At 39.1% G+C, this 21,912-nt stretch overlaps 3 protein-coding genes across 4 annotated transcripts in view; 1 reads left to right on the top strand and 2 right to left on the bottom strand.

Annotated features, from left to right (window-relative positions):
- Positions 1 to 8,866, bottom strand: part of abcb7 (ATP-binding cassette, sub-family B (MDR/TAP), member 7) — a 25,333-nt gene extending 16,467 nt beyond the window's left edge. The window contains exons 1-5 of one of the 2 annotated variants that reach the window (XM_051419018.1): positions 8,699 to 8,866; positions 6,598 to 6,681; positions 6,439 to 6,525; positions 4,277 to 4,396; positions 832 to 964 (exon numbers count right to left, since the gene is read on the bottom strand). In XM_051419018.1, the coding sequence (XP_051274978.1) occupies positions 832 to 964; positions 4,277 to 4,396; positions 6,439 to 6,525; positions 6,598 to 6,681; positions 8,699 to 8,848 (574 nt within the window). In that variant the 5' untranslated portion in view covers positions 8,849 to 8,866. The remainder of the gene's footprint in view (positions 1 to 831; positions 965 to 4,276; positions 4,397 to 6,438; positions 6,526 to 6,597; positions 6,682 to 8,698) is intronic. The other variant, XM_051419019.1, reaches the window with a different exon arrangement.
- On the top strand, positions 8,860 to 14,724 carry uprt (uracil phosphoribosyltransferase (FUR1) homolog (S. cerevisiae)). The gene is made up of 7 exons (XM_051419021.1): positions 8,860 to 9,505; positions 10,673 to 10,715; positions 10,820 to 10,889; positions 11,125 to 11,187; positions 12,724 to 12,885; positions 13,532 to 13,630; positions 14,391 to 14,724. The coding sequence occupies exons 1-7, from the start codon at positions 9,270 to 9,272 to the stop codon at positions 14,495 to 14,497; spliced, it is 780 nt and encodes a 259-aa protein (XP_051274981.1). The 5' UTR covers positions 8,860 to 9,269; the 3' UTR covers positions 14,498 to 14,724.
- zdhhc15b (zinc finger DHHC-type palmitoyltransferase 15b) lies at positions 14,723 to 21,912 on the bottom strand. Its single transcript, XM_051419020.1, has 11 exons — positions 21,748 to 21,912; positions 21,289 to 21,315; positions 21,097 to 21,191; positions 20,879 to 20,999; positions 20,500 to 20,569; positions 20,107 to 20,139; positions 19,898 to 20,018; positions 19,579 to 19,711; positions 19,262 to 19,388; positions 18,812 to 18,930; positions 14,723 to 17,178 (listed from the first exon to the last, which is right to left on the bottom strand). The coding sequence occupies exons 1-11, from the start codon at positions 21,863 to 21,865 to the stop codon at positions 17,135 to 17,137; spliced, it is 1,008 nt and encodes a 335-aa protein (XP_051274980.1). The 5' UTR covers positions 21,866 to 21,912; the 3' UTR covers positions 14,723 to 17,134.

Below are 21,912 nucleotides of genomic sequence, written 5' to 3'. Positions count from 1 at the left end.
AGCCTTTTCAGCCAAATTACACTCGTCACCGCGGGCTCTGAGTACTGGGCCCCAAGTGTTGCAAAGAGGGAACAAAAAATACAATTCCATTCTCTAACAGCGTCTCCTTCATTCTTCCTCGTCACCTTAATTCGTCCTGTCTGGAGCCCTGTTCCTGGATTCCAATTATTCAACAGGCAGCATTAGTGTGCAAGACCTAAGTGGGCTCATTAAAATAAGTGGCTACAGGGCTATGTGTACATTGCATCCAAGCTGATCTCACTCGAGGCCGGAGTGACTTGCAGTGGGTGTCAGGTTCACAACATTTATTTATTTATTTATTTTTGCTTTTCATCAGCAGCCCAGTGAAAAAATACTCTAATCAGGAAGGAACTTCACATTCACACTACATGTCACCCGTGACCCCTCTTGTATTCGCAGGGCCCATTTGGACAAAGAGGAGAAAAAAGGGAGGCGCTCTCAAGGGATGAAGTGAAAGAAACATCCCTGGCCTTTGGATAGCACTAAAAAATATGCAGCCACTTTCAAAAAGGACATAAGCAATTTCTTCCCCACTGCTTTGGAAATGTATCTAGCTCTGTTTGCCTTGGGAGCACGGAGGTATCATATGAAAAGTCGTCAGCGCTCACAAGAGGGCCGTGTGGATTGATAGAAGTGAACTCAGATGCAGAACAGAGCAAATAATGTAAATAATGTGAGGGAGCGGCAGAGGTTGCGGAGTGGCATTGATATGAATGTGTTGGGAAAGGTCAGCCTGTAGATAATAGGCAGTCCCACAGTCCCTTCTGATGAGCACGGCACCTGCCAGTGCAATACAAGACTGGGACTCACAGCCAATCAGCACGGCCGTTGCCATGGTAGCCACAGTGCTTGGCGCGTCATTCAGGTTCAGCATGTGTCCCGACATCTGGTTAAGCTCGTCCACTGCATACTTAAACATGAAGGGCACCGTCACATTGGTGAGCTGGGAAGGCAGAGAGGGAGGGAGGAAGCATTCAGAGAAGAGGAGAAAAAGAGAGAGAGGAAACAGTTTCAAATAGCCTATTAGACAGACATATGTTCAATGTAGTCCAGTGCCATTTCTCTAGTCCTCTGTAGTGCCTCTCTATTTATGTATGCACTCCCCATGTGCTTAGAAAGATGGATTTCCAATATTGTTATGCAGTAAATCCAACATGACCCATTCAGGCAGATTCAGGGTTTATACTTCCATGTATGTATGTATGTATTTATGTATGTATGCTGTGTGTCTGTGTGTGTGTGTGTGTGTGTGTGTGTGTGTGTGTGTGTGTGTGTGTGTGTGTGTGACGTGTGTGTGTGTGTGTGTGTTCTTCCTAACTGACTGGCTGTGCTGGTGCTGGTGAGGTGGCTGGTGCTTCCTGCTAATGGAATTGAAATGGTTATTAGGGCTAATTAAAAGCACAGGGACAGCTGTGTGACTCAGGCTAGGCGGTCCGCTGCGCATTAGGACAGCCAGAGAACACAGCAGCGTACAGCAGAGCATTTTCATTTGAAACCCATTTCATTTGAACCTCTCAACCCCTAAGGGGGGGGGGGGTACTTTTATTTTTGTTCCTTTACTCCTGTCAAATTTTGCATGATATAATTTTGATAAAATAATAGTAACAACAATTACATAAAAACAAAAAAAATGTGAGTAAAAATAAATAAATAGACCCATTGTGACCCTGTTAACGTACAAGGACTTCTAATAATGCACCATTTATACTGCAAAAGATAAATCTCCTGGGTTCTCGCTTTATACACTTGGGTATTATACTCAGACAATAGAAGTCATCTGGGTCCCTGAAGGAAAAACAATATCTTTGCTACCAAGACAACAGAACATGACACAAAAATAGCCTGAGCTATTATCACAGGGCCAAAACATGTCCTCGTTTTTACCACTAATACATGATAAGGTTGGATGTGCTCTTTCAATCCACTAATGGCCAACTGGAGATTAAATCAACACCATGTCAATCCGTACCTGGTGATATGTCATCTCATAATAAAGATATTGTGTCAAGTATTGGGGAAGAGGCTTCAGGATGTCAAGAATTAGCTTAAGGTTATAGTATGAGACACACACACACACACACACACACACACACACACACACACACACACACACACACACACACACACACACACACACACACACACACACACACACACACACACACTTGCATGCAGATGAAGAAGCATTCATTTGAGGCAGACAAAAACAAGAGCTTCTATATAATCAGCTATTTGAAATGAAAATGTCACTGATATTGTGGAGTGCAGAGGTGTGATTCACTGTAACCACATAATTATTCAGTTGATTTAAAAATTGCCTCCACACTGCTGGTGGTTCCAGTTCAAAGAGACAAACTGGAGAAATCGAGGCTAACTCCAGCCAAGCAGGAAAACAGGAGAAGATTGGATAGCATGTGTGTGTGTGTGCGTGTGCGTGTGTGTGTGTGTTCTCTCCTCCTTAGCACACGCACACAGCCATGCTGAGCGACAACAGTACATGCTTATTTAGGAGCTGTGAATTTGTGATTGTTTTCCAGGGTGTAAATTAGAGACCATCAACAAAGGAAGAGGAAATACATCACGCACTGATTGATGCTCGCAATTAATTATTTTAAAAATCGGTATCTGTTTTAAATGCACACAGTCTTTATTTTCACGCGGGTGTTAATGTGAGCGCTCATGTTGCTTGAGCAAAGGGTGGTCAAAGCAGAGAGGTTGGATTTAGCAAGGAGGCATTTCTTACTACAAATATTTGTACAAATTGGACCAATGCTTAGATGTGGTGTAGCATTGACCTTTACTGAAGTTCTACTGCACTGTACTATGACTACTACTACTATGAATCTTTCACTTAGACATCATTGTAGGTAATTTTCAAAATGATCAGCCTTCTCAAGATCAGCAAGCTGATGTAAGCAGTTTGTAAAGCCATGACTATACGTGATGGTTGATCCTGAAAGACTCAAACAGCTAGTACAGCAATTCAGAAACCATCAAGTACCAACAATGACGACAAACTAATGAAATGTTCAACCCTGCTGATTTCTTTTTAACAAGAGACACCGGCTACTCTTTTCTATTGCTTCTGAAGCAATACAATCTTTGGGCCTTTTATGAGCAGTGCTCACAAAGCCCAACTTACCTGAATAAACTGTTGACATGGCATTGTGAGTTTTTGAAATGTTCATGCTTAGAAATAAGATACATTTGTTGAAAATTAGAGTTGCATCGGTTAGAAAAATAATTGGCACCTATTTTTACGATCAATTAACCATTATTGTGATTTTTAACGTAAAAATGGCAGAAAATGACGTTTTCAGCCTCTCAAATTTAGAAATTACATTGATTTCTCTGTTTTATATCATTTCAAACTAAATATCTTTGAGAACACAACAAGACATTTACAGACATCACCTTGGACTTGACTTATTAAGTAAACCTTTATGCATACATTGGAAGATTAGGAATTTATATAAACTTGTTATGCCTACTCAAACCTCTTAGTTGAACGCTGACATTCTTGAGATCTTCTTCAGAAACAGTATGAAGTTAAAATACTGACCTCTGTCACTTAATTAAATAAGATTTAATTAACATCAGCAGTAACCTTGGATTGTCACTTCTCTCTTTCACTTGATTTCACTGTCAAAAGGCAGGGCTGCTTTTCACTGTGAGGCAAAAAGAGGCTCTGGGACTCATTTATCATTTTTATACTGTATACCTTATTTCCACTTTCTTGCGAAGCGGGGACAAAAACAGGAAAGACTCTAAAACTGTGGGAATGGATGATGAGTGAAGAATGGAGAGGATGTCACTTAAGTCACCACAAAGCTACTGATGACCAACATGACATCAACTTTGCTACTGGCAGCAATCCTTTTACACGTAGGAATGAGTCCACATTTCTTTAAACCGCTAACACTGTCAAAGCATCAGGAGCATTGTCAGTGGCATACAGATGTGAGCAATATTTGTTCCCATACCAGTAGGGGGGGTTGTGATCATCTTTTTCTTTTCTTTTTTCTTTTTTAGTCACTTCAGATCAGTGCTTTGATCATGTTGTGAGTTACATTATTTGCTGTTTTTCTCTTGCCTTAATGGTTTTAATATTTACATTTTCTCCATAAAAACAGAATTTAATATGCATAAATAACACTGTTTAGCACCAACAATAACAACACATTAAAGTAGCTTCAATGCCAAAAAATAACAAAGAAGTAAAAAAGAATACCCATGGGATTGTCTGTAAACGTACCTTGGCTCCAGCGAGCAGGCCAAGAGAGATGGCCACACGGGCCCGCAAGTCTGGTCTATTCTTTGGCCACACATAAGACAGCATTGCAGACAGGATCTGGGTTGAATTCACTTCGTTCAGCTGTGGAGAAGAAAACAAAAGCAAAGCTTCTTCTTAAAATATAGTTCCCTTAATTTACTAAATACATCTGTCCTGTAAGATATAGGTCAAATGTGTAAAACTGTATTTACTATAGTACTACACTACAATGTTAACTTTCTAACCTGCCTTGTGTTTGCCAATATTGGCAACTAACTTGCATTTTGGTTTCAGTGTGACAATCACAATAACCTAAAAATGGCTCTCTGGGCAGACACATGGAACATCAAATGTCAATGGGAGTCCCTTGGGAGGATCTGGGAGCAGCAATGACAGCAGAGTATCCAGGTGGACCTGGGGATCCAGTCTGACACTACATGTCCCAGGGGACACCTGGGCTGTCATCCCAGCTGAGTCTGAGAGCACACTGGTGCCAACATGGCTGTTTACCCACGCTCCACCACACACCTGCCACAGGGACTCTCTGCAGGCCAAAGAATATGCAGTAATTCCTCTAATCCACTCAATATGGTGGCAGCGACATACAGCAGCACCTCCAAGCAAATTATCGTGAAATTGGGCCCAACACCTGCCTTTAATCAAATACAATCAAGCAATACGTGCGAAGAGAGGATTAACATTAACAGTTGAATGCAGAATTGAGGTCCCTGTACCATATGTGGAGAGGATTTTTGGACGGTGCAAGAGTAGCTTTGCATGATTCTCAGTTTTTAAAAAGTCCTTATTTATCTTATACTCGTCTCTGATTGGTAGGCTTCCAGAAGTTGGCCAAGCACCCAGTAGCAGCTAGTGGTCCTATTAGCTTGGAGCACCGGGGAAACAGAGCAGAGGCTTTGAACCGTCGGTGCTCTGAGCTCCCAATCTAAGTAGAGTCAGCTAGCAAATAGGACCGCTGGCTGTAAGGCTGACTAGCTAACGGCAGCTACAGTAAGTAGTAGTTGGCACTTACTTTAGCAACAAGTACAGCTCTGTCAATCAAGAAACTAACTAACTTTCCTTCACGACCGAAAAATAACTTCCTGCAAGACGTGACTGAAAAACCTTCAAGAACTTGAAGAGTCCTGAGCAGAGCGGTGGAATAACTTAAACAGATTGAGTGGGTGAATGTACTTTGTGGGCGTATTGTTCCTTGAGAAGATGATCATATAAAGACATCTGCAACAAGCCAGCTGATGTCAGCGCGTCACGAAAGTAGAAGGAAATGTTGGAAATCTAATATTAAGAGCTGAAATCATCACAGGGATTACTTTTACTTTTATCTCATTATTTGAAACTTTTGCCATCTTTAATATGAACATTTAACAATTAAACATTATATATGAGAAAATAAGGCAAAGTACAATAGTTCCCCTTTAATGTATAATACAAGTCTGCCTAACTTGAGTACAGTTTTTTGTTATATCTACAAATTGTTAAGAGAGTTCAGTTTCTACTAAAAACACATTTTATGTAGCCTAGTTAACAAATGGAAGTTTTGGTAAAACCCATGTTTCTTTTGGCATGTAAAAACATACATTGACCAAATGAAGACAAAGAGATTCCCAAGGGGGAAATTATTATGTATTTCAAAACTCTGTATTTTTAAATTAAAATATGTAAACACATATATAAATATATTAGCCTTAGAAATTGGATACGACCCAGTCAACACAAAAAGTGACCCCAAATGGCATCAGGGCCCCAAGGGTGAGCGAGACAAGAGTGATAAGCTTAGATATCAGCAAACACACCACTTTTAGCTTTGGTAGTGTGGGAAATATGTGTCAGTATTTCTGAAATTCATAGACCAAATGTATGATCAGTAAATGAAAACAGTTAATAGATTAATCAATACTGAAATAATCATTAGTTGCAGCCCTGCTTTTTTTAAATTATGTGCTCTTTGTTTAGTTTAATTTACAGTATATATTTTTTTTCACTTTCCAGTATAAAACGTAGATTTCATTATAAAACCATGAGATGTAAAATGGCAATTAACCTTGTATACTTGTTTAATCAGTCCTTAAAAATAGCAGTACTCAAAGCTTTAATGTTATTAAACTAGAAGAAGGTCCTGCACTCACCACATTTTTGGGATCTGCATTTAGCCGTCCTCCCGCACTTCCGTGCCAACATGTTCTTTTGTCTGTAATCTGCAAATGCTGTGGAGACTATACATTGTTATGCTGTGTTTGATTATGATAACAGACAATGATTCACGATTATATCTCAAATAAACTTACTTTGGCTGCCTCCAAAATCTGACGACTGTTTTCGCTCCTGCTTGTCCTCCATGTAGCTGTTCGTAGGTGTGGAGGGGAACTCAGCTGAAACATATGAGATGTCGTTATTTACTGATGTTTCTCATTTCTGCATTTAGATGGGTGTTTTAATATTCAGAAACACTGAAAGCCTAAAAAAAAGAACAACGGAATAAATGAAACTTCCACACAAAAAGATAATATAAACTGCAAAATACATTTAATTCCAATAGAAACAAACAAGCACTACACAACATTTTCTTCCCTGTGTGTTTTCACCAAACTGTTCACAGTTTAAAGGTTGTGTAAGGGCTGCGGACATACTGAACAAATAAAAGGGTCAGAGGAGAACTTGGTTAAGCTTCAGGACTGGTTTGAGAAGCTTCCACAGATGTTTTGATAGCTGTTGTTTTTTTTCGCCATGAATATTTGTCTTTATTTTTAACCCACATGAAATCAATTGAAGCAATACGAGCACCACCTTTTGTGTTGTGTTTAAGTACAGTCGTTGTCTATGAAGGATAAGAACTACTAATACTAATACGCCTACAGAGGCTAAATGTTTGATAATGCTAGATATACTGTGAGTGGTTTACGATTTACACTTAAATGTATCCTGTGTTGCACCTAAATTTAAGGACACTTATATCCTCTCATCTATGATGACCTGGAATATTATGTAAACAAACACTGTATGAATAACACATTAGAGAAAAGTAGAATTTCTTATTAGTTTGACACATTTACTTGTGTGCCAATGTCACATACACATCACTTCTTGCATTAATTGTTAATGTGTGAGTTGTTTGTAAACTAAGCTTACATAACAAATGATAACTTTTAGAGAGGGTAATTTTTATTTTCCAGATCAGTGGTTTTCAAACTGCAGTCTGGGGACCAACAGGGGTCCTTGAGTGGGTTTTAGTGTTTCCCCAGCAAAAGGAGGAATAAAATATTTGAACTTTTATCCCATTTTCTGGAAGTTGGAACAACAAGGGAAGAAATAAGGCTGGATGTCTTTATTGATTGTTATTTGTAGGGATTCCAGTTTGATTCCAGACTTGTCTAATCTTGAAACTTAATTATAAGAACATTATTCAGAGGGAATTAAGACATAAACCCTCTCAAATTGGTGGTCTGTGGTCTAATGTGCATCTATTACAGAGCCTTGACATAAAAAAGTTAGTGAATCCCTGCTTTAGATAAAAGACCTTCAGTTAACAGTACTTGGTGCACCTAGCTAAATTATATTGTTATAAATGGGGAGGGCAAAATATTAGAAACATAATAACCTTCATGAAGGTAGAATTTATGGCAACAGTGTTTCATTGGACTGCATCAGTTTTATTATCAGATCAGAATCAGAAAATACTTGACTTGAGAGAATAGAATGATTAAAGAACAATATCTAACAATATATACAGAATGAAAAAAATAAATATATATGTTACATATAAAATAAATAAAAATAGAAATATGTAGATTATAATACAATATATGACTAATAAAAGAGTACTGCACTTTGACCATTTGCTTGCACATTAATATGACTTATTATGATTAGGATAATAAACTAGTAGCAGACTGAGAGGCTGTTAAATTGTCAAATAATCAATAACAGAGTGTTAACACGTGATGACAGTTATATCAGCAGGAAAACGTCCCCTGGGTGGGACAGACAGACAGTCTTATCTAACATTTACCGACTCTTGTTAAGAAAATACCCGTGACTGACAGCAGTTCACACTGTAAACAGAGACTGCTATGATCTATTAAACTCGACTTACAGCCAAATAACCATTCACCGGAGTGAAAACTGTAACAACGCTGGCGTTAACATAACAAGTTAGCTGTGGTTGAATGGCTACGAGTCAGACGGCTCAGAGTAACACTAATGTTTACACCACACTTTACGGACACTTGTAGGCAAACGCTGTCGAAAAATGAGCGACTGTAACTTCTAAGAAAGTTAGTTACAAAGCACTTTCCCTCTCCTGTCCTGTCCTGTCCTTGTGTGTGAGGACTGTCACACTCACAGTGTCCTCTCCAACCGGGCCGACCTCTTCCTCCCTTTAACACTCACCAGATGTGTCACTCGACGTTTGGGGTCCGTCGAGTTCTCACCGCGACTTTTACTCCAGATGTGATACGAGCTCGTCTGTCGAAGGAGAAACGCTAATTTTCGTCTTTGGAAGTGAAAGCCGCATTTCAGCGGTACCAACATCGGCGCCATGTTGGACGAAGGAGGAAGGCGGTTAGTCAACACGCCGGTAACGTCACATCCGGCCTTAACTAACGGCGCTGTCAGTGTCAAAGCTAGCGAGCGAGGAGCTTCTTACTTGACACTACTACACTAATTTTGAGGACATATCGGCCGCTATTTTGATTTTAACACGACGCGAGGGAGTGTTTGAAGGTTTGTGAATGAGCTCCCGTCGGTTAGTGTCTCTAGGGAAGCTGCGTGAAGTCGGAGGAGTTCACTTGGAAACAAACTAGTCGAAGCTAAAAGGCTGAACACGTTGTCTTTTGTCAGACAGCGGGGGAGCAACCGACTGTGAACTGGGTCGCTCGGGTCCAGAAAACGCCGTCTGGCTTTCGCATAGTTTGTTTCAAAAAGAGGTGGGGGGGAGAGACCTTTTCACCTCTCGCTCAGGATGCCATGCCACAATCAGCAACTGAACAGTGTCAACAGTGGTCAGGAGCACCCAATGAAGCAAGTGAGATTTGCAAACAGCAGCAGCAGCAGCAGCAGTGTGTCTGCAGTGCTGTCCAACTCTGAACCTACTGATGCCTCCATACAGCCCGTAAACCAAGACAACCTGGGCCCTCAGCTTAAACTGCTCCCCCTGAATGACCAGATCCGTGAATTACAGACTATAATCAGAGACAAGTGAGTCCCCCTGCTCTTCTATCCCCACATATAGATCATAACGGTACACGGTGGTTATATTATGTAGGGCAGTTTCAAGGAGAAACATTGGGTTATTGCATCTAAAATGTGAGTGTGTGGTAGAATAATATCATCATTTAATATGAATATTAGTCAAATTAATTCAGATTGTTTTTAATTCTAGGAAAAAGGCAACATTTAAGCAGTATCATACCTAATTTCCCATGCAGTCCATGCCAATAACTGTACCAAATATACTGTATACTGATATATCCTTTGGCCCTTGAGTAATCTATATGTCTGTGGGTTTGTGTAAAATGGTGATGCACCTGTCTGATGGACACCTAATGAAACACACACACATATTGATCATCCAGGGTATGTGACCGATCCAAATCATCCTCTTCAATCTGACTGTCTTGCCAGCGGGACAGTCATTGCAAAGTCATGCTGTACATCCTCCAACGCATCCTTCAGACCCACAGGTCTTTATTTCAATTTCCTGTGAGCATCTCAAATTTACAACAATATTGATGGAATGATGCAGTTTGATTAATATTTTCACTTCCTGTGTGAACGTCAAATAGCTTCAGTGGAGGTCTGGAACAAGCTGTATATAAAGTATATGTGACGCTGTCAGGATAATGTGGATTCAGATTATTTTTCCAACCTTAAAGCTACTTAAAGGGGAAATAAAAGGAAACTGGATCTTAAGGGGTTAAATACAGTTTCTTTGTCATTATCATAATAATTGATCATTTCAATTACACAATTTTTTAAACCCTCTGCAATTATAAAATCAACATTTTTGCACAACTATCAAAAGAATAGTAGTTTTGTGTAAATACAGCTTCCTTACTATTTACTAATACCGTATTACAGTTATGTATCATAACTAGAGATGGAACAATACACTCAAGAATATAAACCATGCAAAACAATGCATGTTTCCTTTTCAATGTAAAAGTGAAACTGAAATCTTTTCACCTTGATTCCACGATTTATATCACGATTAATCTTTTATCTTACCGTCTTGAATCTTCACATATTATCGTGATTTATCTTTACATTTCTAACCATAACTGGAGAGAAAAAGTGGGTTTGGTAGACAGTTAACAAAAGTACATTTTGAACCATCTAATCAAATGTTTATATTCATATTTCCAGGACAACCAGCAGAGGAGACTTTGTGTTTTGTGCTGATCGACTGGTAAGATTATGACTCATGGATACTACATAGCGTGTGTGTGTGTGTGTGTGTGTGTGTGTGTTTATAAGCTACAAGCTGAAAGCTTTTTCTTTCTCCAACAACAGATCAGATTAGTAGTCGAAGAAGGTTTGAATCAGCTCCCATACTCAGAGTGCACTGTTACTACGCCAACAGGTGAGGCTGTGTTTCCCTAATAACTAAGTTAAGGTTTGAAGTTTGGACTCTGACCTACAAACATGTAAAGATCTCCCCAGGACCAAGCTGGATAAAGTTGACCAATTGTATTAACCTAAATGCAAAATAAGTGCCTGGATCTCATCCAGTGTTTTACCTTCAGCAGTGTGACTGTGGGATTGTTCAAAGCAGCTACACTTGTGAATGTTCCTACTTCATTTCTTTCCACCCTCAGGGTACAAGTATGAAGGTGTCAAGTTTGAAAGAGGCAACTGTGGAGTCAGCATAATGAGGAGTGGTAAGTTAACCCTGCCGAAAGCTCTCCTACCAAATTAGAGTCTTTCCTTTTTGTGAGGGCATACATTATGTCTTCTGTGTAAATGTAATTTGTGCCGACTGCACTTGTGCTGTACATTGTGTTCTGCACATATTCATCAGGTCAGGCTGTTGTGTGCTCTGGGTCATACACTTTTTTTTTTTTAAACGGCAGTCACCTCTTCTCTTACAGTGGAATAGATTTGAATACTAAATGAAACAATAGAATAACGTTACATCGGATCTTGAGGTTGATACAATGCTGTGCTTCTCTACGCAAGTATCCCAGAAAAGCAGCAATTTGATAACATTTGATCTTCAGATTGGCACATCCAGGCTACTGGACTCTCTGTATGGTGCATCCAGTCTGTTCTATGGATGTTTAATAATGCAACTCTATACAACATAGCTGCTCCATGTTGCACTCAAAGTGTCTGGGAAGGGAACTAACAACGTATTAAGTGAAATTAGAGGGGAAATGTACACAGCATATGTTTTTGTTTTTTTTGACATTTTGATTAACACAGTGTGTATAGGCACCAAGGCTTGATATTTTATTAATGTTTTAAATAGAGATGCACTTTTTTTTTTTCAGCTCTGATCTGATAACTGAATTTACATATCTGCAGATACTGATACTGCTTTATTAAATCGTAGGACTTCCACTCCTCGGAGTGTTGGCATTGCAAGTTGTTGTCTTGTTTTTCTGTGTTTCGAGACTGAAAAATCTCCAAAGTAAAGACATGTTGAGTTAGAAAATGTTACTGGCTCACTCAGTCGCAGACTGTTTCATGTTACGTTTTGGCGGGTTCATGATCCAGGAAAAGCTCCGCCTGTATGTATAACTCACAGGGAGAGACAAATAAATTAATTAATTTGTGCTACAACATTTTGGCTATGGCCTTTAAAATTGCATTTATATATATTTTATAATCCATAATACCATCAAACAATGGAATCTAGATACAGTCCGATATGTGAAATAGGTCAATATCGGCACTTATTGGATGGGATCGGTCCCAGCTCTAGTTTTAAAGGTGAATTTAACTTTGTCAACTTTGTGTGTTCAGAGACATGCAGAATATTAAGTACGTTTTCATGAGTGTTGTTCATTCTGTCTGCTTGATGATCACATTTGCAGAGGCAAGGTGAACAGAGAGAAATCTACATTACCTTATTTTACTACCTTATAACATGTTTATAACAATAACATTATTATTCAATATATCATAATATGCAGCCTGTCTCAAACCAATAGGGAACTGCAATAAAACTGTATAAGTATTTTGATAATTAAAAGCCCTCTGGTGACTCCTATTCGTAACACATAAAAGCTTCAAGTTTTTTCTTGTTGACATACTTATGAAGATCATAGTCATAGCCATGTCACATGTAGTTGTCAGACCTTTTGGAAATCAGTACTGATATTAAAAAAAAGCAACACTGGCCCAAATAACACATTTATTTAAATAATCAGACAACATTTCAATCCTACTTTGTTTTCTGTATCTCCGCACAGGTGAGGCCATGGAGCAGGGTCTCCGGGATTGCTGCCGCTCCATCCGGATTGGCAAGATCCTCATTCAGAGTGATGAGGAGACACAGAAAGCCAAAGTCTACTACGCCAAGTTCCCTCCAGATGTGTACAGAAGAAAAGTGCTGCTCATGTACCCCATCCTTAGTAAGTAACAAATGGCTGAGCACAGTTTATCTTACTGATGGCTCCAGTTTACCGCCCTCAGTAGCACGTAAATGTCAAGAGATGTCTATTTTTGTGCAAATGTAAAAATGGTTTCATGTATTTATTCATTTTGAGAAATCTCCCTTGAGTTGACCTTCACCAAGTCTGCATTTCCACATCATACTGGCCCATTCACACTGTTCTGATAATTATAGCTCTCATGGGGGAAATTATACACTGCCTGGGAGATAGCCACCAAGCTGCTGAATAGCATAATGAGGGCCAACAAAAATAGTATCCTAATAGCCCTGGTTTTCCAATGTCACAAAGCAGCATTTTTCTGCTTTCAATTTTCAAAAAAATGTAATGGCGACCGAGCCAGGTTGAAGGTATGTTTTATGATGTCAGAGTGATGGAACATATGGTTACAGTGATGCATGCTAACAGGGTCAGAAATGAAAGCCTGCCAATCGCCTAGACTCATGGGCAGATCAATCAGCACACAGCTAAGTACCTTTTTCAGATTGCAGCAGTCTATTATAGCAGGGTTTAAATGAACACATTGTTTTATTTCTGTAAATAAGTTGACATTGTGAACGCTGCGATGTGAAACAACCGCCAAGCCTTAAATGTTCTGTGTCTGCAGGTACAGGAAACACTGTGATCGAGGCGGTGAAAGTGCTGATAGAACACGGAGTCCAGCCCAGACATATTATCCTCCTCAGCCTCTTCTCCACGCCTCACGGTACACCACCACAGCCAGTTCACTGCAGCTGCAGCTCATCACTGATTTACTTTTGTTTACCCACCAGATCACACACACTTAGTCTCCAATCTTCTCTTCACTCCTGTTACTGCTGTATCATTGTCTTCATACACTATACTGCTGGTACCAATAATGCTTATTTAAACCTAATATTGGGAATTATGGGGTAATCTGTTGACTTGTAACAGTAGTTTTCTACTAGTCAGATTGCAATGACATTTTAATGTGGATATTTATGGTGTCCCAGAGAAGGAATGCTTATTTTTCAACTCCTTGACCTTTCTTCTGGAGCCGTCATTGAACCAAACTTTGCACTTTAAAGGTCCAGTGTGTGCAACATTTAACAAAAGGACTATAACATTCATAGGTATCTTTTCATTAGTGTATAATCACCTGAATATAAGAATTGTAGTTTTCGTTACGTTAGGCTGAGCCGTTCTTATCTACAGATGCCGGGGGTTTAACCCTAACCCCTAAGAGGAGAAAGCCTGTTGATTTTAATGATCACAGACTTTCCTGTCACACCAAGACAAACAAACAAAGTTGAAAACATTGTGCATTGAATGAAAAGTCACCAAAGTCAACAGGATTCATCTTCAGTTTGATTCATTGATTGATTAATTGATGGAGACCGATTAATGTCTCTACCATATTTCATGGCAACTTATAGAAAATAAGTTTGCTTTTGCTTTTTAAACACTTCATCTACAGTGGAATACCTTTTTTACTTTTATCTTAGGAGCCAAATCTATAATCCAGGAGTTCCCAGATATCACCATCTTGACAACGGAGGTTCATCCAGTGGCTCCGACACATTTCGGACAGAGGTACTTTGGCACTGACTGAACCAAGGACAACCTGAGGAACATGATCCGCAAATTGCTTTAAGTATATTTTGTCTTGTTTATTTAAATGTATCTCATGTTCTCCTTGTTGTGCCAAATACTGCTACGTTATCTCCAAAGTTCCTGAACTGACACAAAATGATTAATCTGATCAGTTGTATTTATTATCATGTGTTTTTGCCGTGTATACTCATGCATAAGAAAGAAAACAACACTGAACCATATAAAGAGTTCAACTTGGATCATTTTATTTTGCATGTTACAACAACTGATGGAAAATAAAGAATTTATATTTGTTAACAGACAGAACAGCAAGTGAAACAGTATCACTACCTTTGGTGGTTCAGAGGTGTTAAAAACGGGAAGCACCACAATCACATACTCCAAAGACAATTTAAAAGGGACCATACTGTATGTGCTCTAGCAGTATTGAACTCCTGTCTGCAATGTGGGTATAATTTGTCATCTTCTCACGTTATAAATATCCTACTATCAGATAAAAGCACATTTCTTCAATAGTTTATTTTAAGTGTCACTTGATGGAGCAAAATATACAGACACTGCCTGCAGCAGTTATGAATCAGTAAACTCAATACACAGGAAAATAGCTGAACATTATAACAATAAATAGACACAAGACTACATGAAACATTCAACATCCACATCTTTCCTAATGTTTTATACATGCTTTCAAACACTGAATCATACCTCAGATAAAAACGACACACGGGTTTAATGAATAAATGAGTTCTGTATGTTATGTATTTCTTAGACATGAGCAGCATTTAATTTGGCTTACCCAACATAGTAGAAAAACAGATCTGATGAGGCAAGGTAAAGTGTCAACATCCAACAGCATCCAGGGTTGATAAAGGCCCAACTCTTTACTCATAGTGAATAAATGGGTGTACTCAATCACAGAAATGGTTGTCAACTAAGTACACTGGCTAAATACACAAGTCCATAATCCAAACAGTCTCGAGGAGAATGTGTTTCATTGGTATTAAAAATTTCAAAATACATAAACACAGGTAGAAAAAATTTCAGAACATCATATTGCAGAAGACCACTGTCCTCTACCAGCCAGTGGACGAGGATCAGTCGTTACATATATGTACAGTTATCTGCATGTTTAAAAAGATCAAAAGGGTGATTTTGTGCCTATGATGAATGCAGATTTCACTTTGCATCAACGTGTATAAGTGTAATTTTCCTGGGGGTGGTTGATATGGTAGAAAACAAGATTGTGATAATTATTGTTTTATGTCTATTGCAGTATGTCTCATTTTTACATCATTTGAAGGTCCAGTGTGTAACATTTAGGAGGATCTATTGGCAGAAATGAAATATAATATTATGAGGTATGTTTCCATTAGTGTATAATCACCTGAAAATAGGAATCATTGTTTTTGTTGCATTAGGATGAGACGTTTTTTATCTACAGACACCGCGGGTACCCTTCCATGGAGTCCAGCATGGTGAACCACCATGTTTCTACAGTAGCCCAGAATGGACAAACCAAACACTGGCTTTAGAGAGGGCCCTTTGTGTTTTTTGCAAGTTTTGCAGCCACCATAGTCATAAACAAATACAGACATCAGTGGTGTTCAGTTAGCTTAATGTGAAACTTCACCACTAGATGCCACTAAATCCAACACACTGGACCTTTAAGTCTGCCATAATACTCTGGTTGAGTCTTCAGCAATAATTTCAGTCATAATGAGTTGAAATTTATGCTAGTTCTCTTTTAATTACTGTCACCAGTCTGATCACACCTTGGTAATGGCATTTTAACTCGATATTAAATGCTGAAATACTCCATTTAAAGCATACGAGAGGTTCTTTCTTAAAAAGGTGCCCAAAATGTTGGCACGGTCTACTCACAAGCAGGATGCTGGATACATTCTCAGGAGAAATGGACTCCCAAAACACAAGAATAAATATATTTATAAGGCTAAGTCAGGTATTCTAATATGCTTATGTTCATTGAAAAAAATAATAATAATAAAGTAAGTAAAAGCTTATGTTAATATGCTGCATGACCCAAACTGGTAGAGGCCAAACAACGGAATCACTACAAGAGACCTCTGGAGCATTACGGGTGTGAGGTCAATTTAGATACCAACCCGCACAGACCAAGCTCTAAAGGTGCAACACTGTAAATTCACAGCCCAACACTGAAACAGAGGCATATAAAATAGTACAGTGCCAGACAGAAGCTTCCCAATTAACAGTAATTTATAATCCCACAGAGGTCAGTGCCTTGAGATGAACAACCAGAGGGAAATATACAACGGCGCATGGTACAGTTAATAGCAGTTGTTTTTTTGGAGGTAATATTTGACAGGTTTTTGTTTTTTTTACCAAATCAAACTGATACTGTTGTCCACGAGAGGAGAGGTGATGCTACTGGTTGTCCATCAAGCTTCTCCATACATCATTATGTAAAACCCCCTGGGTAACAGTGGCAATGACAATCCAAATGCGGGTTTTAATCCACACGTCTGCCCCCCTTCAGATTGAGATTCAGAGTATCTGAACAGCCACATGATTTTTGAATGCATTTGCCTCATACACAGTGTGAGCGATATTAATATACATCCTCTGTACCAGTGTAAATTGTCCTTACATTAAATTACTATTCCTCCATCTCTATGGTAACAGAGGGGTCTTGGTCCTCAACTGTAATGAAAAAGAAAGGAGAAAAAAAAGAAGAAATTTAAGCATTCATTATTTTGAGTGTTTGTTGAAACTGATTGAGCTCATACAGTAGTTAACATTATGTTGCATATGACCACCAGGTGGTAGCAGAATATTATGGATGTAATCCAAACACACCAAAATATTGTGCAGGGGGAGATTGGTGCGTCCAGATTACTGAATTTGAAGACATGTTCGGAGGCAAATGTGCACATTTGTTTATTTTAGTATGGAGTCTCTGAGTGACAAAGTGTGTCCTCCTAGCGGCTTATGACGACGGGTGCTGGAAGGTACTTTTTGTTTATAGGTGTGTGTGCCCAGTACCGTGACTATGGAAAGCTTGTATTATGGACAATTTGGGGTCTTAAGATGGATGCAGATCAACTGCATTTCTTAGGGCACATCTATTTTTCAATTGGAGAAATAAAGTGTGTACAAATAAAACAAAGATGTCATTATATTTTAATGTTACTGAGGCATTTAAAAATATTTTACAAACCACTAAGGCACTAATGTTGCATTACAGAGTGTGATTAGAATCAGAATTGATTTCAATAAATTAAAGAAATATATTTTTAAAGAATTCTCAACATGGAAAAACAACAAATAAACTGATCGGTATCAGTTTGCACTTTATCTACTCATTTTAATGATTAACTGAAAGACAGTGCCAAGAATCTTAATTTGGGAAGAAAATCCATGTCAAGCTTAAGAGGAAGGTAAAAGTAAAGAGATCACTGCATTTGGCCTCACCACAAGTGAAAGTGCAGAGTAATTTGAGAGGTGAAAGTTGTCCAAATTAACCACAGTAATTGACTGCAATGCATGATAAGGTTATATCTGGGAAAACAGCTAAACAGTCATTTTCAGTGTCTCTGTTCATTGTGCCAAGACTGTCTGATGTGGGGTTGGTTTATTGTATTATTTTATAAATGTGGCAGATAACATTGGTGGGTTTGCAGTGATAATAATGTTTCCCACGTTTTATGTGAAGACTCACTGATAATTTTTCGGGTTATGTGAGGCATTATTTACCTAGCTGTACATAATGGTGACTATAGTGGAACATTAGGCAGCTCAAGAGACTCACTGGGACTTGAACCTTTACTTAATTGTTTGACACGTTACTAGTATTCAGTTTTAATTTAATTGAAAGTAGTTTCAAAAATACTGTTTTATATTTTACTAAATTACTCTTACTCTTAATTACTCTCTGACTCTTTTTAAGAAAGCTTTCAAATCATATTAACATTGTGGTTTCAAATACAACCACATTGTCTAGAGAAGTGCTGAGAGGCAAAACAAAACAATTACTTTTGAGCACGTATTCAAATTCAGTTTTTCTGGTAGTACAAATTAAACCCATAAATCCATATTTTGTTATGGATTAGGTGTTATGTTTATTGTAGTAAAACACTAAAAATATCACATTTACTGAGGTCAGACTACTGATTACTGGGCAATATTGATCCAGTTTCTTAGGTGCCACCTGTCCTCGTTGATACTGCAAATACTTACAGTCAATGTTACTGATCCATTTTAATATATTGAAAAGCAGTTTATGTTCGAGGAACTATAGAGAATGTGTGGTAGTATTAAAATTAAAATGACTCACCCAGGCTTCCTTCCTCAGAGCCGTCATCTGACTCTTCCCACATGTCCTCATTAGCTAATAAGGGGTTGTGGGATTCAGAACTCCGATTCTTTAAGGGGAAGTAGTGGCCATTCCCTTGGCTGACATGTTCATTGCACAAAAGAAGACAGAAGATAGTTAAGGAACCATGACCATTACCTCATCCCATCTCCTGACCCCATCCCAGTCTACATTTTGTTCATTAGCTCCAACACTGCTACATGTAACTCTGTATTCTGCAGACAGTTAATGTTACATTGTCCATCCTATCAACTGTCCGTACCCGCTGGGTTTTTATTGTTGTAATTATTATGGCCATTTTGTTGTATTGTAAACTAAACAAAGTGCCACGTCTAAGATTTAAGACTACAGGTGACATTACAAAAGTAAAATGAGTAAGAGGAGTAGAATCTAATTATGCATCTCACTCACCTTGTGAAGACGGGTATGAACCACAGTCTCCGATTCTCTCCAAATACCTGCTGTAGGTTTCTGCGTATACCAACATTGAAGCCATTTCTGTCTGGTCCACTGACAAAAACAGGAGCTGAGAAGGCCTCTAGAAAAGAAAAAAAACAACTGTGGTTCTGAATATGTCTGCATGCTTAAGTTCTCCAGATATACTTTTACAAAGGATGTACATTCATAACACAAGAGTTCCTCCCAGGAAATGATTCATAGGTCGTCGAGGTAGTGAGAGAGCAGCTTGATGAGCGGAACAAAACGGGTTTTCTGATACTGAAACTCACCTAAAGTGGACCGGTTTTTGGCCACCAACCAACAGTGGTAGCCAAAGAGGAACATGAGACTGACGAAGAACATGAGCGCCACAAACATGAGGAAGAGGACGTGGAACTTTGCGGGCCCATTTGGCAAGTCCCCCTGGGAGAGAGAAACAGGAGAACTAGAAACTTGAGGAAAAAATGGTGGGTTTCAAAAACGTCTAACTCCTCACAGAGGTTGTTCTCTATTGTTGTAGAATTGCAACACCGGTGACCATATGACCAGCCATATGACTTCATTATCAGATGTTGAGCATGAGTGATGATTTAGACTGATGACACTCACCACCCAGAATTTGAGGAAATACTGAAAGACTGTTGCTGCAATGAACACACAGTACAACATGGAGTAGGAGAGGAAGAGCAGGAAAAACTTGTAGTTGGAGAAGCCCACACAGTTGTTCACCCTTAGAGGAAAAACAAATTCTGTTGTCACAACAAAATGATTGCTCACATTCCTTCAAAGAGGGAAGTACTGGCAAAGTTCCTACTTACCAAGGACAGTGATGGTCCATCTTCAAGACACATCTTTAAAGGAATAACATGACATATTTTTGTTTCCACATATTTTGATAATGTAACATGTACGTTACTTTACCTTAAAAATAAATGCCATAATACAGTTTTCACATCATTAAACTCTTATTTTAATTTGTCTCTGAGTCCAACTCTTAATACAACCTACTTTACACAGTATCCTGACCGCGGTCTGCTCATTCGTTCTAGTAAACCTCTGCTCTGATTGATCATTAGGATATTCTTTCTGTGGGATACTGTGCCAACAAAGCAACACCTTCTAATTATCACAACAGTCTCCGGCCAACAAATATCTCCTTGCCTAGGGTGATCTCCCTATTTGAATGGATTGAGGAGGAAAGAGTGACTTACGTTTCACAAACCGAGCAGTGGTGACAGCGGTCAGGCTTCAGTACCTGGCAGCGGTCGCAGAACCTGATAGCTAGAGACAAGAGGATGGCCAGTTGAATGAACGACATTTGAGCCGAGCTTACCCTTCACTTACTTCCTGCAGCCTAGGACTTAGTCTAGCAATCAGCACTAATGAAAGAGATACATTGGCTGATTACTGTGGATGGAGCACACACACACACATAGAGCTAATTGCCCTCGCCTACTTCTTATTTCAACACACACAGATTATGTGCGAAATGACGGGACTGTGGCTTATCTGCCTTGTTGCTCCAGTGATTTTACAATATGAAAATCCTTGCAGGGGACAACATATAAATGACCCGACAGAACAACTTACCTCCTGATTGAGCTCGAGTAAAGATGGGCAGTTTCTTTGCAATCTCAACCAGGATTTGCTTCTGAGCATCTGGCCTCTCCTCCATCTCGTATCTTTGCTTGTCTGAGTATGACAGCTGAAACTAGAGCACACAAAAAAAAAAAAACATGCATCATGCCCCACATCAGAGTTATTACATGGCACAATGCAGCAATAACATCATGTTCAGTGCTGGATACCTTCTTGCATGGTGATGCAGCAGGGGTAAATATGGACCTCCAGTAGGTCCAGGAGAACATCACAAAGCAAACATGAAACACCAGTAGATAGGCCACTGCAAGCACGAAACAACAGGCCCAATTATTTACACAAACAAACCACAAAATAAACATACTGCTGCTTGTAAGCACATAAATCAATAGGTAACTCACCTTTTTCAAACGTGTTGGTGAGTGTAACTGTATGAAAAACAAGAACATGGTATAATAAAAACACAAAGCCGGATACCAGATACGAGCAACAGTGTGTCGAGCTGTCTCTACAAACACTAAGTTACTTTGTTTACTCAAAAGAAGAAACAACATTTACCGGCTAACACGACTAGCCAGATTGACAGGGTTATCGCTCAGAGGCAACAGTCTTTAACATGAATACAGAGTCAACACTGACCTCTTAACCAAATTAAAAAAAAATTATTTTTAAAAAGGGCCAAATATCACGATAATCAAATAAAAAAGGGCACACACCCTAAACCACTTCCGCCTAGTTTGCTAGCTCCTGCTCGGTCTGTAACGTTATTTCTTGTCAACACTGCTGTGCGGCAGTCTGCGATGTTCACAGTTAAAACGCTCAAAATCACAACAAACGAACCGCAGTTTCTCGTTACTTACACAGACATAGCTCAAAGACGTAAGCGTAGTACGACCACAACGCCACGGAGGTGATTATAAGCACAGGTATCCAAGAGAAAACCCTTTGACAGCATCTCAAACCTCTGGAGAGAGCCATGTTCCATCCAACCTCTGCTCTGATCTGCGCTCGATTACAACAACTTC

The sequence above is a fragment of the Dicentrarchus labrax genome, unplaced genomic scaffold, assembly GCF_905237075.1.
Source record: "Dicentrarchus labrax unplaced genomic scaffold, dlabrax2021, whole genome shotgun sequence".
In the NCBI taxonomy this organism is placed as follows: Eukaryota; Metazoa; Chordata; class Actinopteri; family Moronidae; genus Dicentrarchus; species Dicentrarchus labrax.
The sequence above is the reverse complement of the archived record's forward strand: the minus strand, read 5'-3'. Positions and strand labels throughout refer to the sequence as shown.

Excerpts from the sequence above, each read along its gene's own strand:
- uprt (XM_051419021.1), top strand. The coding sequence starts at position 9,270 with ATGCCATGCCACAATCAGCAACTGAACAGTGTCAACAGTGGTCAGGAG. Across the intron at positions 11,188-12,723 it reads AGTCAGCATAATGAGGAGTG|GTGAGGCCATGGAGCAGGGT; the intron begins GTAAGTTAACCC and ends ATCTCCGCACAG. Across the intron at positions 12,886-13,531 it reads GCTCATGTACCCCATCCTTA|GTACAGGAAACACTGTGATC; the intron begins GTAAGTAACAAA and ends CTGTGTCTGCAG.
- zdhhc15b (XM_051419020.1), bottom strand. The coding sequence starts at position 21,865 with ATGGCTCTCTCCAGAGGTTTGAGATGCTGTCAAAGGGTTTTCTCTTGG. Across the intron at positions 21,000-21,096 it reads CTGCATCACCATGCAAGAAG|TTTCAGCTGTCATACTCAGA; the intron begins GTATCCAGCACT and ends TGTGTGCTCTAG. Across the intron at positions 19,389-19,578 it reads CAAAAACCGGTCCACTTTAG|AGGCCTTCTCAGCTCCTGTT; the intron begins GTGAGTTTCAGT and ends TTTCTTTTCTAG.